This window comes from Myotis myotis, unplaced genomic scaffold, assembly GCF_014108235.1.
Source record: "Myotis myotis isolate mMyoMyo1 unplaced genomic scaffold, mMyoMyo1.p scaffold_m19_p_1, whole genome shotgun sequence".
NCBI classification, from domain to species: Eukaryota; Metazoa; Chordata; class Mammalia; order Chiroptera; family Vespertilionidae; genus Myotis; species Myotis myotis.
Window position 1 is genome coordinate 26,642,258 of NW_023416313.1, and position 19,734 is coordinate 26,661,991.

At 39.8% G+C, this 19,734-nt stretch overlaps 1 protein-coding gene across 7 annotated transcripts in view; it reads right to left on the minus strand.

The window, feature by feature from the left end:
- Positions 1-5,382: 5,382 nt before the first annotated feature.
- ATP8A1 (ATPase phospholipid transporting 8A1) overlaps positions 5,383-19,734 on the minus strand; it is a 209,931-nt gene continuing 195,579 nt past the window's right edge. For all 7 annotated transcript variants that reach the window (XM_036332572.1, XM_036332580.1, XM_036332553.1 and 4 more), the window contains 2 exons: positions 11,266-11,357; positions 5,383-10,091 (listed from right to left, as the gene is read on the minus strand). In XM_036332572.1, coding sequence (XP_036188465.1) covers positions 9,994-10,091; positions 11,266-11,357 — 190 coding nt within the window. In that variant the 3' untranslated portion in view covers positions 5,383-9,993. The remainder of the gene's footprint in view (positions 10,092-11,265; positions 11,358-19,734) is intronic.

The window sequence follows — 19,734 nt, forward strand, 5'->3', positions numbered from 1 at the left end:
TTTGAAATTTTAGAGCAAAGCGCTTCATTTTATCTCTTTAATGATACTCTTTGCTATTCAATAAAAGGAAAATTTTTACTTAACGCTTCACATTTGAAATGCAAAGAAAAAAGATCTCACATTGATTTTGAACTACATTAAAAAGCTATTTCCTGCACTGGGCTCATGAAAGCAGTAAAGGAAGTGAGTTTTTTCTGGAGTATCAGCTGGTGGGCTGCATGCCACCCTCAGATGTGTTGGGCTATTTCTCCTAAGAATCTGGATTTCTGGCTTCTTGTGACCCATAGAAGATGTGTTCTGCCCTCAGCTCAGGCTGGGCCTTTTCGGACAGGACACTTGACATTTGCCAGCCTTCTGCCTGATCCCCCCTACCTGGCCCATCTCCCTCAGTTCTGTTACCTGCCTGGCTCCTGTAGATGTTGGGGAATCCAGGCCTAAATGAATTCATACTATCACAGGCCACCCTTAGCAGCTGTTTTCAAATACAGTTAGAGTAAAATTCGGACCCAAGAGTCTCTTGGGCCTACGTTTCTGAAATAAGTTTAAAGATACTGAGCCTTTGCCCAGTCTAATGGCCAAGGAGCCCTGCCTTCCAGTCTCCTGCTTTCTCCTGTATCTCAAATTAGCCCCCATAATGAAGGAACAAAGGAAAGAAGGAAAGAAGGAAGGGGAAGGGAGAAGAGGAGGGAGGGAGGAACAGAGAAAAGGCTGCGCATAAAAGGATGTGCATTTGAGAACATGCTCTGGAACACATTCTCATGTCATTAGACTGGTTTTATTCATGTTCGTTAAATATGGCTCTTTTTATATTTTTAAGTTAATCGTTACCTGGACTCTTATGAGCCACACACAATTGTTAGTATTTATCTGCACTCACTTATTTTATCCTCCCAAAAAAGTCAACGGGGAGTTACTGTAATTTCTATTTTATATTTGGAAACCGGCACAGAGAAGTGAAGTAACTTTCCCAAGATCCCACAGGTTATTTTTCCATTGATTTTCAGAGCGAGCAGAAGGGAAGGGGAGAGACAGAGAGAGAAACATCTGTGTGAGAGACACACATCGATTAGTTGCCTCCTGCACGGGCCCAACCAGGGCCAGGGATCAATCCTGCAACCAAGGTACATGCCCTTGACCTGAATCAAACCCCAGACCCTTCAGTTCGTTGGCTGACACTCCATTCAGTGAGCCAAACTGGCTAGGGCTGCGTTGAGGTTTTGATGCTTCCATGCATGAAACCCACTGCAGAGCAGAGCACGAGGCCCAGCCCCGCTCTCTAAGGCGGAGGTTGTCAACTCTGCTGGAGCCAGTGAGCTCTCCTTAGAACAATTATTTTGTGACATCCCTTGAACTGTCCTCATGTGAAATTCATAGATACCACTACTCCTATGACACATATAATTGAAAAAATCAATACAATGCCCTAATGGTAAACAGAAAGAAGAAAGGAAAAGTAATTGATTTCAACATATAATGGCTTGAGCAGACTAACCAAGGACTCAGATGCAAACCTCTTACACAAGATAACTGGCATGTAACATTTCCAAATCAGGACAAATGCAGGTTTGGTTTTTTTTTTATATGTTTTTACTGATTTTAGAGAGAGGAAGGGAGAGGGAGAGATAGAAACGTTAATGATGAGAGAGAAGCATTGATCAGCTGCCTCCTGCACACCCCCTATTGGGGATTGAGCCCACAACCCAGGCATGGGCCTTGACAGGGAGTTGAACTGTGACCTCCTTGTCAAGGGTGGATGCTCAATCACTGAGCCCCACCGGCCAGGCCAGACTGATGCAGGTTTGCTAGATTGACAACTCAAACACCACAGTTGTGCTGCTGCTATGTGATTTTTTTCCAAACAAAGCAAAGTTTGATACTCCTTTGATTTGCATAGTTGTTCTATATCTGGAAAATTCAGTGTATATTAAGGTAGTGCAAATATTACCTTATAGGGAAAATGGGATTAGTTTTTTTCCACCAGAAGGAATGATGGGACATTCCAAAGTCATGCCAAGGGACATTAAGTCTTTGATGTGTGGACTGTGCCAGGTATTGCAGGATCTCTCCCATGAATGCCCATAGCACACCTGCCCCAGCCCCAAACATTAAGAAGAAAGATGTACCCAGACAATTTCACAATGTCCTCTAGGGGGCAGAACTGCCACCACATAACCATCTAGGGAGGTTGTCAGGTTTCTCTAGTAGCTGTACTTTTATTTGCCATCCCTTTGGGGAGCAGTTTTTATCTCTTAGGCAGAATAATGCTGAAGAATGCTGAAAGCTCACATCTGCACATTTCCCTTCCTTAGCAGCATGCTCCCATCAGTCAAGTTCACTGGCTATAAATTATTTAAAATGAGGCCAGCATTGTATACCTCACTGAAATATGGCATTCAGCGACACTGAATCAAATCATATCCCCACGTACTTGTTGACACCCAGTACATGTCTTTGCGCTTCTCTCTGGAAGCCAGGTAGCTGATAATATTATTATTCACATCCCAGGGTGAAAAGGCCATACCGTGGCAGATTTGCAGGAATCATTCCATTCAACAAGCACATGTTGGACACACTAATGGATCAGGCACTGTGCTAGAGGATGGGAGTAACAAGGTGAATAACATGCAGTTCTTTAAAAAAAATATATACATCTTTATTGATTTCAGAGATGAAGGGAGATAAACATCAATGATGAGAAAGAATCATTGATTGGCTGCACGTTTTCTTTCCTGCTTTCCAAGAGCTCACAGCCACGTAGGAGAAGATGAACCCATAATCCAACACTTAGAATTGCAACGATAGGGCAAGTGCACACAGAGCATGCTGGCAGCCCAGGCAAAAAGCACCTCACTCATCCTGGAGGTGATAAGGCTGCACTGAGCAGGGAGCGATGAGTGGGAGCGGAGTGAAGAAGACTGGATGGCCAGGGGGAGAAGAGTCTGGAAATGAGGGGAAGAGCATATTCGGCAAAGCACAGAATTCACAGGGAGGCAGAGGAGCACCCACAGTGGGAAAGGACAAGGAGCATCCTGGAAACTAGACAAAGAATTCCAAGAAGAGAGTGGAGAGACAAGCAGGATCAGATAAGAGATCTTGAAAACCATGGTGGTTGGATATTTATCAAATACAAGAGGGAGCCTTGAAGGGTTTTATGAGGGAGATCACTCGATGACATCTTCATTTTGGAAAGATTAGACAGCCACGCTAAAATTGGGTCACTTCAGACACCCAGGAGGTGCTCACCGCAGCCCGCCACACTACCAGAACACGGAGGGAACTGCTCTGATGCTTTGTTACCCTCCCAGAGAATTTGAGTCTACATTCTTTATGACACCTACCTGGAAGGCCTAATTTTCTCAGGAAAATCTATTGGGGCAACAGTGGTTGTGTACTATTGTACATGTCTTAAAGATAGAATGGATTATAAGGGTCAGTAGTGTTTGTGCTACATTATAACCCAGGATGATATAAAACACAGATAGAAATACTACATGACAAATATCTCTTCTTTTACACACGAGAAACATAAAACCAGAAGGTGATTTAGCACGGATTTTAGGGTCATAGTGTCTGGGTTAGTTTTCTGGCTCTTACTTATAAGCTGATTGACTTTGGGCCACTTCATTTCACTGTGTCTGTTTTTTTTTTTTCATTTGTAAAACAGAAATATTAATGGTACCTTACTGTTTAGGACTGTCATGAGAAATAGGAAGTTAGGGTCCCTGCCTCAAATCACTCGCATTCTAGTAGGGAGGGAGCTGTGTCGTTAAGTTAATGATAATTGATAGAAAGCAGATGAAATACCCTAAAATAAAAATGAAAGTGTAAGTACTGTGGGAGGGCAGGTGTAACTGTTGATGGGAGTGCAGGGAACAGAGAACATGGTCCGATGGTTGGACAGAGTTAGTCCATGATAATCCATGGCCTCCTCTGATACCTGGCTCATTTGCCGTTATGGCCTGGGACAGAGCACCTTCCTACCGTGTTGGGTACTAATGGCCTGCGAGTTTATGTTACCATCTGCATACCCTGCCCCCCGCCCCCACAACACACATTTAGTATAGTAGGTTTGCTTTAAAATGGTTATTTCATTCTAAAGCCAGCAGAGTGTAGTTTTCATTGTTCAAATGGAGAGACTGGTCCCTCTTATTTTCCCTGCCTCTCCATTCTTTATTGATGTCATCATTAGCTCCTTCTCATGGTGAAGAATTTCCCAGATTGACCTAAGTCCATAGGAAATTTCCTGCCTAAAATGAGATAACCAAAAAGGCTCCTGAAAATACACACAATCATACTTAGCAATGTGATCCATTTCATTGGGTCAGTTTACCTTTGTATAACCTAAAAAGTTTACTGAGTATGTGTTCAGAAAAAGTAAGAATTTATGGGCATCTTAAACTATCAAGGAACAAATCGTTAACATTTTTTATGTGTACATGACTACTTTAAAATTGCAATTAAATATTCGTTATTAATGAAGTTATTTTGACAGAGAATTCTTATTTGAATCGCTAGTTCCATAGTTTAAACTTGAAATAACAAGTGAGTGTACCACAGCCATAAGAATACAAAAGCTTCTAAACGAGGATGGCATACTGAATTTACAAGAATTCATGACAGGTAGCTTTTCTGTCTGCATATTGTTTTGCTGTGGTTTTGCTTGGGGTAGCCACACCCAACTGTTGTCCCTGAGAAGACTGTGGGAAAGGACTGGGGCCCTCACTCGAATACAACCAGGGGCACCTCAGATTGCTTCCTCAGTGCCTGCGACTAAGCCTGTGCCCTCAGGTAGCTGAGTGCAGCTTGCTACCGGTTAGCCAACCATGCCTATTTTTGATGGAACGATTGTTGTCATTTCTGATGTTTCCTGTACTTTTGTATCACATGGCAATTTCATCGTTTTCTGGTTACTTCCTGCAAATGTAATGGCTAAACCGAACCACTTTCTCATGAACTGAAAAAAACAAAACAAAAAACACTGGTGGGTTCAGAGACCCTGAGAAATTTACCCAGGGGTGGGGCGGGGGGGGGGGGGAGCTGCTCACTTGCAGGCTGATTTGCATATTAAGGGGGACAATCCTGGAAGGCTTTTCTGACTGTAGAATCAGAATACAGTAATTTCACTTTAAATAATATTTTCTTTCTGACACTTAATTGTCAAAACTCTCCTTCTTCCTAAACCAATGTCAATATACTCCACCTCATGTTTCCTTTAGGTGGGTAAAGAAGAAGGGATGTTTTATATATCACTGCGGTTGTAAACAAAATATGTTAATAAAGCTATTAAATGGATACCCCTTCTCAGACTATATAGTTATGTGGATTTGAAGGTTTTATAAAACAATATAGTTTCTAAAACTAGCAATTAAAACTTTAACAGTATTTTTTATGTAATGGTAAAGTTTATTTCATTTTTAATAACAATTAGAGGACAAAATGTTTAAAATTTGCAGTTTAAAACATGCACATTCACAAAAGGCCAATGACACGTAACACTGCATAGAACGGGTTATTACTCAACTTAGTAACTATTTATAAAACACAGTGCATTGAACATCGACATAAACAAACCTTAGAAAACTACTATGACCACAGATTCAACACTCTCCACTCATGCAGCTTCACAATTTCTACAGCAGTTTCGGCAGGAATGGCTTTTCATGGGGCTGAAAATGCAATTTTATCACTAATGCAAACTGCAATTTTCCATAGTAGCTGCCTTGCAAGGCTGCCTGTTTTTTTTTTTTTTTTAACCTAATAAACTTGAAAATGTGAAAAATGAAGTTTCAAGTAGTAAAACAAAGAAGAAATAGTATTTGCTGCAGTTATGGCTTCTATTCTAGAACCAAGAAACATAAAAATACTTATTATTATTTTTAATATTCTGCTCACATCTTTGCAAGAGCAGATTTACCTATGGAAAGTTGCTGTTAATTCAGAGTAAGCAAGTATGAAATTTAGCTTTTTTCCTACTGAAGGGAGATTTATTTGCTGAGTTTTGTGAGCTTTATTAAGAGATTCTCAGAGGCCAGCTAAACAAAAGTTTCAATTAAATTTGTTCAAATTTGTTTATAAAATAATTTACTTATTAAAAAAAGTTGTGCAGCGGACCAATTAATTTGTCCACTGAATATTAAATTCCAGGTAAGCCATGATAGAATTTTAAAAGGAAAAATAAACATCAAGATTTACAGCAATAGCCATGCATTGGCCTGGACCACTTTAAATATTAATTCATGCAAACCATAAACCTATCAAAAACACAGCTGCTCTCATACAGAAAATAAATCAAGATGGAAAATGAAAAACATTTATTTCCTTTCCTTTAAAATTTAACTTACATTCCATTTTAATAGCTGTTGAAGGTTAATTAAAATGCAGCAAAGTAGAACTAAGTTTCACAAGTGACTTCAGTTATTTTAATGTGAGAAAAATCAGACTATGGTCTCTTTAAGAGGCATTATAGAAATATTCATCATTAAAAAGCATTACTTAGGTAACAAACTGTATGGTGTTATGTTACATTAAGTAACTGACAAAAAGAATTCATAGGACTGGCCCATATGATTAAATGGGGTGGGCATTTTCTTGATAAATTTTGTAGATGATTATGAGATTATAGATTTACTTGATGATACAAGTTTTAAAATCAGGAACCGTCCAAGAGCAACTACACAGAAATAAACACTAACGATTATTTTGCTTTGTAATAATGATGACCTTGTTATAAATAACTTAAAACTACAAATATACAATCTATTACTTTCAGACTAGCATTCGTTTTCTGAAAGAACATTTTAAATGGCAGATTATAAGTGATGTACAGTGCACTCAATGCCCAACAAGTTATTCCGTGACTTTCCTATTGGATGTTTCGGATGCAGAATTGCAAAATTAAAATATAAATGTAATGGTCAGAACAGATGCTAAACCCCCTCCTCCCTGGAAATTAAGAGGAATCACTGATTCTATTGAATGACCACACATTTTATGTAAATAGCTAATATTATTGAGCTGAATACAGTTCACCTGACTTGATCAAAAGAAGCTTTCCATTAACTTCACGACCCTGCTGAAGCAGGCTTGCATCAGACAGAGAGTGGGGAGTGGGAGGGTGGGCACACATATCTCATTTTAAATTTACTACATTCCTGAGAAACACCATTTCCCTGCTGAAATTTCTGCCCTATAGCATCTTTCTGGGTGTGAGACACCAATATATTTTTATATGTTATATAAAACATTTAGAAAGTTCATGGACAGGGTCACATTTTCAGTGACCTATTCAACTTTTCAGTACGAAACGAATGAAGATTTTCTGCTGTAAGTAGTATTTTCTGAATTGTAAATATTGAAAGCAACGGTGTTAGCATTCGCCAGAGTCCCTACAAGGGACTCTTAAATGGCAGAGTACGTGTCCTTTATTTTCAGAAAATACACGTGAAAAGCCCCTTCAACTGTTTATTGTAGTCCTGGTAAACTGTGTGACGGTTTTTCTCCTTGGGCAGGTTGAAAAACCAGAGGGTTTTCTCTAATCCAGCACTATGAAGTCACTGCCACCACAATGTTATATTTTAAGTTTCACCAAGGAGATCACTCCCTGCTGCCCCCGGCCCCCCAACCTGCCCCACTCCCACCCAAGAAGCAAAAAAAAAAATGGACTTAATATTGAAAATTCAAATACAGGGCCAGGGGACAAAAGAAGCACAAATTAGTCCTATTTCTGATCATGATCCTATTCATTATTAACCATGAGTATTCTACTCATATTGAAGAGCTCCACAGAAACAATCCATGTTTCAAGGTAAAATAGAACTTTTCGTTTTCTGAAGTCATAACATTGTTTTATTATATTCATCATATTTTCCTATTAAAGCTTTGGAGAAGAATGCCACCAGTGAGGTGAGGGCAAGTGGAAGCCACTGCTGTCTGTTAACTGCTATGAGGTGTTCTCTGGAGGGATGTCCGTCATTCTTGTTTAATTTTTGTGGTTGGACTTCAACAGTCAGGAGACCCAGAAAAGCCACTTTCATAGATCCACTCAGTAGACAGTCAAGGCCTGTGACTTCAGAATTTTGAGGATGGCCTTACACCTATGGCTTTGCTGGATGTTTTGATTCACGATTCTCTTCATCTAAACCCCAAGTGGGAAGGGTCTGGGAAGGGAAGTATGTCAGCTCCTGGCCCCTTTTATGTTAGAATTATGTATGTGTGACAGCCTCCCTTATTTGTAGAAAATGTGGGAGGCCTGCTTGTAACCAAATAGCTAAAAATACAGGGAAAGGAAAGGTGTGCCGCCTAATTTTAAATCTAGATTGAGAAAAAAGGGTGACGAGAATGTGAAATTATTCAATTCAAGGAGTGATTTGGAAAATCACCTGTCTTCTCAATTCCAGTTTACTTTTTTTCTTTTTAAAGAGGAATTTCTACCTATTTTGCTGGTAAGTCCACTTAAAGGCAAACAGGCTTTTTGGGAATAAAAGGCAAAAAGTTTGCATCAATCTCTGAAGTGTATCTGAAAACCAGAATTCCTTTTTTAAGTTCTTCCTTAAATGAAAGAATTATTTTAAAAATAGTGTAGAAAACTGGTTGTGGTTTTAAAACAGCCCCTTCACCGTTTATTGTTGGTAGCAAAACAGGCATCTCAGATGCCTTGAAAATGCTCTAAATAATGAAACTGAACGTACAGTTTGGAACATATGAACAGAATCAGCTCATGATGAAAAGTGTTCTCTGATGGTAAAGTTATAAGGCTTGAGTAACATAGGTTGTTTTTTTTTTTTAACGGGGAAAATGTACTATTTATTTGTGCCAATTAGCAGCCTGTGACCAATTTGGGGAGCTGCTTGACACGTGAACTGTGAAGTAATTCTCAGCCTTAAGTTTCAGGGAGTCAGCATAACACAGCGTGTGCTACATAAGACAGCAGGCGTCTCTAGTGGGAACGCACAGGGAGAACCAAATCACAGGACAACAGCCCATGCGTTTGTCCGACATGGTATTTCAAACATCCCGACAGAAGCATGAGAAACCCCATGCGAATACATAAGCATATTTTTCTTAAGAGAGAAAACTTTAAGACAAAATGATAATCACTCCATCTATAGCAGAAGCCAGATTTTTAGAAAAGTCTAAATGATGATGAAACCTCATTAGAAAGGACTGAGACATAAACACAGTTGTAGAAATCAGTATTGTAACGACAAGAGTCACATTACCACGCGTGCCCTCTAACTGGAACAAATACACAAGACAGACGAGAAAAAAGCATTTGTAAGGCCAAAGGTGCAACATCACAGATCTTAGTAGCAAATGCCTTGAAATACTCATTTTTGCAGATCACTCTTAGATTTGAACAGTCGAGCATGCAGGTCTTATAGCAGGACTGGAGGTAAACTCTCACATTTCCGGGCAAATGACTACTGAGTGAGAAATACATTTATTGAACTTCTTTGGCAGACACATATCGAGACAATTTTTGACACAAACACTTATTAATGTCTTGTTTAGAAATTTTGTTCAGTAAGGTGAGTCAGTTCCTTAAGAATGCTGGCTTTCCCCCCACAACATATTCTGAAATCTAAGTCTGGATATCAAGAGCCTCTCTCATTTATTACCATTTTAGAGTTTTTTTTAATGGTTGGTCGCTTTGCGGTATAACCAATAAATTGTCAGTTACAGCCCCACAAGAACGGCTTAAGAATACTGATCTATTCTCAGTGTAAGAAAGCGCTCCTGGCAAAATACAAGGTCGTTTTCAATTTCTCTTTACAAAGACTTAGCAAAGACTTTAAAAAATCTGAAAGAGATGGTGTTACAGTAGGTCGCACAGTGCTTATGTCTATAATGTACATGAATCTGAATGTCAATCAACGACATGAGCTCAGATCCACCTTTCACCTCCCTGGGCCAGGCTGCAATTGGTCGGCAGATTCCGGTGAGGACCTGGGAGTCCTCCTCAGCGACACGGCGAGCCTGCGGGCGCCCTCCCCATCACCATTCGTCAGGTCTCTGCTTTGTGGTATCATAGGCCCTAATCACTTCTGACTGTGAGACGATTCCATTTTCATCTTGAGAGAAAGCATACCCGTCTGGAAGTTAAAGATAAAAGAGAAACGATCATCATGAAGTCACTGGAAATCTCTCGTTAGTCTGAGCTCTGAGTGCTCGTTTTCTAACTTGGTGAACTAATGCGCCCCTCCCCCCTTTAAAAGCATGATGACACTAATTTTTAATGTTGGGAAAGGACAGAGACTCAAGAGCTACATGTGGACTGGGACGGATGCCTGGCTTAGAGTCTCTGAGTTCTCTCCCTAGATGAATGAGCGGGCACTCTCAATTCTCCGTTCAGCATCTCAGGTTCAACCCCTCTAATTTTGGCTTCCTGACTTCCAGAGGGATAGGGGAGCCCAGCCAAGAGGGCACTTGTATGTCCACATAGATTAGGTGGGTGAGAGGGAAGGAAGAATGAAAGTGGAGAGGCGATAAGCACATATAACTACGAATGGTGGAAAAATGGTCTCTCCCTCAGACAATATTCTGCTTGGCTTTGGGCAACTACAAATAAACTCATTCAAGCCCCAACAGGGCTGGTGGGGGCACATGGATGAGACATGGCTCCCCAGGGGATCACATCTCTTGAAGTATAAAGAGCAAAAGCATTCAATATGAGTGTATATAAATAAAAATAAATTATATGTGGAAACAACATGAAACAAAAGATATATGACTAACATAAATACATTTACTACAGGGTTTTATATATTATATTCTTTTGAAACGTTAAGAGGGCATGATACCTAGTAATTTCTTACAACTCCAAATGTTCATAAATATTTTTGAAGGGGAATATATATGTTTCATTGTTCTGCATGAAAGCTGAAAAGGCTATTGCAAAGTTATCCAAGTAGAAAAGATAACAATACAGAGGGAGCTTTTAAGAGTTAAGATTTATTTTACTGGTTCCTTTTAAGATTTAAGGAAGCAAGGGGCATGTGGAAATATTATTTTTCTTTAAATGAAAGCAGCAAGATTTTAAAGTGCTCTGTCTTTTCTGCTCAAAGTGAGATGGTTGAGGTCAAAGGATTCTCTAAACATTTGTTATTTACAGAACATGCTGCCAAATATGCAAAAGTTGTGGTAGGTGCTACTTTTAAATAGTTAAATGTCCCTAAAGTCAAAATACTGTTCTCATGAATGCTATGAAGTAATGGCAGAATTAAAAAAAGAAAAAAAGAAAAAAAAAAAAGGGACTCAAATACTTACGGAGCAGGTTTTGTTGCAGCGACTCAGACCGGTACAAGTTTACGTGGTTCTTCTTAAAGACGTTCTTGAGCAGTTGTGCCCTCTCTGTGAGGCTGCAGAGCAGGTGCAAACGTGTGAAATGAATGACCAGCTCGGCGGAGACCCCAGTGTGCCCGCAGGACCACCAGAGACTTAGGCTTACACAAAAGATTGCCTGAGAAATCTGTGGTCTAGTGATTTCTTTATTACCCCCATTTTCTCAGCTAATGAGATTTCAGGAGTTTAGATAGAAGACTATTTTGTCCCCAATAATCCAGTCAAAAGACTTCCCCACCTCCCAGTTATATTTAAGTCAAACGGAAATATACAACCTGCGCAATACAATTAATAAAAAATAAAAAAATCTTCCAATAGTTTATTTGCTGCTAAAATCTTAGTTGACTTACTATGTATATTTGAAGCCCAGCAGTGTTTTAGAATTACAATAATTAATTATTATTATAGCTTTTTCCTACTTTGAGCATATTTTAGTATGCAATATACTTTTTTAGTTATACAAAGAAATCCTGGAAATTACACAAAGAAGAAATTTCTTAGACTACTTAATTAGGAAAATTCCACTACCTCTGATACAATATAAAATGTGTCACTTAGTTTCATTTTAAAATAAAAGAATTGTCTTCAGAAAATAATTATAGTAGGTAAAATGACAAGAAAAGATTCATTTTTCAATAAATGTTTAGAATAATCTTTTCTACAGGAACAAATTCATATGATTAATTATGTAACTTCTAAAAGGACACTGCATGAAATAATGCATCAGTTTCCGCCCCCCCCCCCTCCCCAATACACATAGAACTGTCTTATATAGTAGGGAAGTCAAATATTGGTTGAATACATGAATTTGAATGATAATCCTGAAATGCCCTTTGAAACATCATCAATCCTCCCAATCACGCCATTTCTCCATTGGTTGATTTATAAAACTTTGCTATCAAAGAACATAATAAGCATGAAGAGCTAATAAGAAATCTATATGCGTTGCAGTAAATGTTTATACAATTTTGTTTTAATCACTGGAACGAACTCAGTTGAAAATTTTCCATCTTGCATTTTCCCCACTATAAAAGCTTCAGCTAAATTGCTGTAAGTTATGTTAGTTCAGTATTTTGCCAATTATTTTGAGACCCTGAAATGGAACAATTTTTAATCATATGTAAAAGAAAAAAACACACGGATCCTCTGCAAAATGAACTTGTAATTACACAAATATTTAGGCTTTTGCTGAAGTAAAATATTTAGAAATGTTGACATTTGTAGTAATCTTCCACACATATTTTTTAAAGTCTAGGGATGTTAACTGGTACTTATTAGACATACTTTATTGTCACTGGGAATTAGCTACATTAAGGCAAGAAAGCTAATTCATCTAAAGCTCCAGTGGTTTTGCAAATATTTGTAGAACTTGCTTTTGCCAGTGAAATAAACAGATAAGGGAAAAGGGGCCATTTTTACAGCCACTTTTCTTACTCCATTTTAAAATGATCTAACATTACAGAGCCGGGGACCCTGAGGGACACTGAAATATGTAACTGTTTTGGGGAACTGGGCAGCTTGAGCAGCAGGTGGTCTGATTTTGTTAGCAGAGCCTGGCCGGCTGGGGCGCTGGGAAGTAAAATGGAAATGACTACAGAAGACTAGGGGATGGTAATGTATCATTATATAGCAGCTTTCCCCCCAAATACATTTTCCAGGTCTCAGGCTGGCCTTCCTAAATGCATAATGCTTTCACGTTACAACATCAAAGTGTTAAGAAGGCGGACATGAGAGTTTTGACTTTCACATTATGGCAACTCACACATATAAGAAAATGTTTAGTAACATTTCAAACAAGGCAACACTGAATTTCACTCAGCGGTTATATATAAAGCTAATGTCTCATGTTAAAAAAAAAAAAAGCACTAAGAAAGTCTTTCCTGGGGAAGGAGCTTATCGCCTGGACAAAGCATGGGCTCTGCTGTCCTACTTTGGTTTAATTCTGAGTCTCTTATGTATTAGCCGGGCCCCTGTAGGCAAACCCTCTCGGCCATCTCATGCATAAGAGGACAATCCCTAACCCTAGGCTGACTGAGGATTCAGTGAATGGTATAGTTTCCAGCACCGTGACTGGCACTCAACAAATGCTACTCCCCTCACCACTTGCCAGATCCCCGGAAGTTATAAAAATCAACTAGCCTCTAGCCTGGCTGGTGTGGCTCAGTGGTTGAGTGTGGACCCCTGAACCAAGAGGCCATGCTTTGATTCCCGGTCAGGGCACATGCCTGGGACGTGGGCTCTATCCCTAGTAGGGGGCATGTAGGAGGCAGCTGATCAATGATTCTCTCATCATCGATGTTTCTCTCTCTCTCTCTCTCTCATCAATTAAAATATATAAAATCAACTAGAACAGAGATCATAACAAAATAAAAGATGCCTTGGTTTTTATTCAACACTAATTTAACAGGAGATGTCTACGACTACATGTGCTTAATTTATAATGCTCACACTCCACTTCCTTAGTAGCTATGAGTTTTGTGTGTTTTCTGCTTTAGCCACCTACTATTACTTCTTATAGAGCAGAGTCGCTTCTAGAGAATAGAAATGCCATTCACAGGAGGGTGCTTAATAAACAGGAAGTGATGATGATTTGTGTTTACTATTTTCTCTAGTCTTATTTTACCTTAATTAGAGAACTACTCATCAGGTCAAAATTATGCCATTTTGCGCCATTGATGTTTATGGGTACTGATATTACTATCAAGTCACATTATAAAACATGCTGGTAACATGTTAACCATTAATAGTTGTGTTAAAAGTTCAGTTTTGTTGAACAGCTAAACATAGTGAGAGAAGAGTGAGTAGGATTCCTTCTCCTTAAAAACTGCATCTTCTTCACAATTCTTAGTGATTTTCCTCAATTTGTATAGTCTTTCATATACATGCCAAGTTATGCAAATTTTAAATTTGTTTATTGCAATTACATACACAACAACTACCACTTAAATATTGTTACCTTATTTTCAAACCCACTAAAATTTTGCAACTTGGATATCTGATGGAGGTGAGGTGGAATGATACCATGTTTTAAAATAATACTTCGTTTAGAAACACTAAAAAAGTATAGGTAGCCCTAGATGGTTTGGCTCAGTGGATACAGCATTGGCCTGTGGACTGAAGGGTCCTGGGTTCGATTCCTGGTCAGGGCGCATGCCCGGGTTGGGGGCTCCGTTCCTGGTGGGGGTGTGCAGCCAATCAATGACTCTCTCTCATCATTGATGTTTTGATCTCTCCCTCCCTCTCCCTTCCTCTCTGAAATCAATAAATATATATTTAAAAAAAGTATAGGTAAACCCATTTACTATCCTGGAACGTCATGAAGTATTTTCAATAATCTTTTGAGAGAGGTAAATATGCATTTGTCTTTATGTTGGGTTGCCAAGCTATTTTGGTTGGGTCATTAAAATGGATCTCCCCAGGAAAGTAAATAATAACCCTTCATTGATTGAATGCTCAAGTGTGTAGCACGCGACAGCTGTCTGTACGAGGTGGTGGTGGAGAGATAAACAATGAACGTAACAGGCCTAATCTCTGCTCTGGAGGAGAGAGCATTTTCTTGTACGGTCACTTTCCTCTACCAGTGCTGGACAGAACCATTGTCACAGTGATGAGTAGGCCAGGGAAAGCATTTGTCTGCTTATCCTAAACCCCTAGAAATTTATATAACGCACATAAAATCCAGCATGACAACTGAGAAATACCGCTTCTTTTCTCTTAGTTCTTGGACAATGCCATTATTGCTTTTTGTTAAGATAAACAATTCAGGGAAAGGCTGGGAGAGACCCCTATCACCATCCACATGACCAAATTACCTGACATCCATACTTCCCTACCCTTTAAGGCAGTGATTCTCAACCTTCCTAATGGCGCGACCCTTTAATACAGTTCCTCATGTTGTGGTGACCCTCAATTTCATTGTTACAAATTGAGCATAATTAAAGCATAGTGATTAATCACAAAAACAATATGTAATTATATATGTGTTTTCCGATGGTCTTAGGCGACCCCTGTGAAAGGGTCATTCGACTTCCAAAGGGGTCGCGACCCACAGGTTGAGAACTGCTGCTTTAAGGATAAGGCTCTGGACCAAACAAAGGCAATGGGCCAGTGAATGAGGATTGACCTGAGGATCCTGGATAAAATTCTATTAAAAAGGCTGATGATGATATGCTGGTTAATGTCTACAGTTAGATATAAAAAATTATGAGTCTTATTATCATATTTGCCTGTCTATAGATGCACTGCTTCACATGCACATAAAATAGATCCCAAAATAACTGCCTTGTCTCCAATGAACCCAGTGCCCACAATCCCTTATTTTAATTCTTTTGGTTTTGAATTTCCTTTATTTTTTGAGAAACTAAGATGTTACAACTTGTAGATATAATACCCTCAAGTGGGATCCGAGAGGCCCCCGAAATTAATATTTGTGCTACAAAATGTATAAACATTTACATTATAGAAAAAATAAACATTATTAATGTCATATTTATAGAACAAATGGTTTAGGTTTTTCCAGGAAATGTTTGCTATGGACCTATGGAAAAAAATGGATTTTTGAAGTTTTGTTTTTGGATTTGGGAACTATAGATGCTTCCACTCCCTAGTGTTAGAGCATGTCCACAAAGAAGTTACAGCAAAGAACACGGTCTCAGCTTTTAAGTCATTTTCTTAATAAAAAATAACTAGCCGTGGCTACACAGTTATCGGGAGTGGGGTTTGGATTGATTCTCCCAATATTTTAGGCTTAAAAGCAATACGGTTAAGATGATGAAATATACCTCCCTGACCCCCATTTTGATTTAAAATTGGAATATAGCCAATTTGCTGGCAAGCAGCATACTATTTCCTCTAAAACAGACTCATTATTTCAACTAAGATGTTTTAATTTTTGACAATGAGTGAAGATGATAAATAAATTATTGCAAATACTAATCTGGGTACAGTGCCTACAAGTTATAGTTTCTCTACCAGAGTTTCATTTATGTTTAGCTTGACTTCATAGCATCACTTATTGAAAATTTAAAAAATTAGCGATGATCAACTCACAAAATCTTCCTTAAGAATTGCATCATTCTGCCCTAGCCAGTTTGGCTTAGTGGATAGAGCGTCAGCCTGAAGACTGAAGGGTCCTAGGTTCGATTCCAGTCAAGGGCACATGCCCGGGTTGCGGGTTCGATCCCCAGTGTGGGGCACGCAGGAGGCAGCCAATCCATGATTCTCTCTCATCATGGATGTTTCTGTCTCTCTCTCTCCCTCTCCCTTCCTTTCTCTGAATTCAATAAAAAGTAAAATAAAATTTTATATATATACATATATATATATAAAGAATTGCATCATTCTATGTCAAAAAAAGTAAACCATCATTACTTTGGATAGTACTAATTTGGGAAGGGTAACCAATGTAACTCTATGTTCTTATGTATCCTATTTTTAATTAACTACTCACAGGTCAAACATCTATTTACCACCTACTACTCTATCCTTTCACCCACTCTTCCTTCCCTCCCTCCCTCCCTCCCTCCCTCCCTCCCTCCCTCCTTCCCTCCCTTCTTTCCTTCTCTTGACCATTCATTCACCCATTCACCAAATATTCATCGAGTGCTACTATGTTCCTGGTACTATGCTAGGTGTTGCCTTGCAAAGACTAAGATAAAGGGCCTCTCTTTCAAGGAGTTCAATCCAGTAGGGAAAACAAACATAAGTAAACAAATACATTATAATACAGGCAATCAATGTAAAAACATAAGAGTAAACAGAGTACAGAGATAGAGTGGGAATTATTGTTATTTGTGAAAAGTTGAGGTAATTACATCTGATCTGGGTTTTGAAAGCTAGGAATTGGACTGCCCAGTTTATGAAAGGGTATCAGCTTCTAGACAAGGGAACAGCAAAGACAGGGAGGCATAAGATAACACGGTGTTTTGGAACTAAAGGAAGCCTGATATCGCTAAAATACACAGACATCCCAATTTTTCCCCTCTGAAAATGTAGATAAAATTAGCAGACTTAAAAAAATTCGATATTGATATCATTGTCCAAGATTTCTAAAATAATCGTGGCAGTAAAATCAATCTGACAATCCCTTAACTGCCTGGAATGCAATAAGTTCAGCATGAAGACTTTCCCAATGATTGAGATTTTTCTCCTTTCACAGATTTCCTCCCCCCATCCCCACAACTATCACCTAGAGGGAAGACTCTGGGGTCACTGATAAACTACAAACCACAAAAACTAAATACCACGTGAAGGGGCTCAATGTAAGTTTCATTGACATACAAATATGAGCAATTTACTCCCGAGGGCAGTAACAAGTATCATCGGTGGCCTTCCCCTAACAATTGTTCATAAATGGTTTTATTCACAATCGTGTGAACTAGAACTCTTACCACATCCTTTTATAGCTAGAGCGAGCGAGAGAGGAGACATTGATTGAGGGACTGTTTATGCCATGCAATGGAACAGATGCACATTTTTAGATGAAGGGCAGAGATGGAGGGGAAGGTGGAGGGGGAGGAGACTATCTCTAAGCTTGACAACAGGTATTATCACCCCATCACATACACAGGGATACTGACTTAGAGAGGTGAAGGGCTTTGTCAGGCCAGCGGAGGCTGCTTTTGTTGCTCTAACGCGGTTCCTGAGCAGGAGGCAGAACAGTGCATGGTTAGGAGCAGGGATTTGGGAACCAATTGGTGTGGCTCACAGCTCAGCTCTCTGACTTCTGACCTTGAGCACACAGCCTAAGCCTCAGTTTCCCCATCTGGGGAAAATGCAGATGATGGATTGTATGCGGCTGTTATAGGGATTCAGTGAGACAGTAGGCATGGGGGGGTAAGTGCAGCACCTGGCACACAGTAAGTGCTCAACGAAAACCAGTGTGAGCAGCTTCAGAGAGGCAGACTGGTGTGTGACGCGCCCCTTCGGCCTCATGCAAACAAGTGAGGGCTGGCAGCCAAGGTCTCAGCTTATGTTCCCAGCCTAACACTTACTCCATTGTGTCAAGCAGAATAACAACAGTGAATCACCAAGAAGGTGACACATATCAGAGCAAAATATTTCATACGGGTTAGCTTGTTTTAGTGTGATGAAAGAGAGAAAAATATACCTGGCATTACCTTCATGATTGGGGTTCATTATAGACTGCTTTCAAATCATTTTCATTTCCTTTTTGTAATGCTTTGCCAATTTAGTACATTTGATTAGCTTTCTAACCTTGCTTTTTTTGAGGTGGTGGTGCTGAGGAGAGGGCTTGGAGTACATAACTCCCTTCATGTATGATACATGCCTATCAGTTCCTAATCACATACCAAGCCACATATGCAATTGCAGGGCACTTTGCCCTAGTCAGGCTCTGATTTTCATGGCATACTAATTCAGCGGTTCTCAACCTGTGGGTCGCGACCCCTTTGGCAGTCGAACGACCCTTTCACAGGAGTCGCCTAAGACCATCCTGCATATCAAATATTTACATTGCGATTCATAACAGTAGCAACATTACAGTTATGAAGTAGCAACAAAAATAATTTTATGGTTGGGTCACAACAGGAGGAACTGTATTTAAAGGGCCAGAAGGTTGAGAACCACTGTTTTTATTATGGATGCTGTTTGAAGCTAAAAGTCCCCCCCCCCCCCCCCCCGCTTCAGTTCCATAACACAATCCTATATAATAAAAGGGTAATATGCAAATTGACCAAACAGCAGAACAACCGGTCGCTATGATGCACACTGACCACCAGGGGGCAGACGCTCAACGCAGGAGTTGCCCCCTGGTGATCCGTGTGCTCCCACAGAGGGAGCATCGCTCAGCCACAAGCTGGGCTATGGCAGGCGAGTGCAGTGTTGGTGGTGGGAGCCTCTCCCGCCTCTGCAGCAGTGCTAAGGATGTTGGACTGTGGCTTAGGCCCACTCCCCATGGGACATCCCCCGAGGGCTCCCAGACTGCTATAGGACGCAGGCCAGGCTGAGCGAACACCCCCACCCCGAGTGCACGAATATTGTGCACCAGGCCTCTAGTATTGCTTATAACTACCATTTATTTAATGAGTATACCAGGCATTGAGCTATCTGCTTTATTGATAGTATTTTTTTAAACATTTTTTTCTTTATTGATTAAGGTATTACATATGTGTCCTTATCCCCCCATTATCCCCTCCCCCCATGCCCTCACCCCCCTGGTGTCTGTGCCCATTGGTTAGGCTTATATACATGCATAAAAGTCCTTTGGTTGATCTTATTGATAATATTTTATTCAATTCTTACAACTAGTCCCTGAGGTAGGAATTATCACCCCCATTTTATAGACGAGTAAATTGAAGCCCAGTAGCATTAAGCAACTTGGCTAAAGGCCACACGCCGTTTAGTGAAATGGCAGCTCTGATTTGAATCCACATC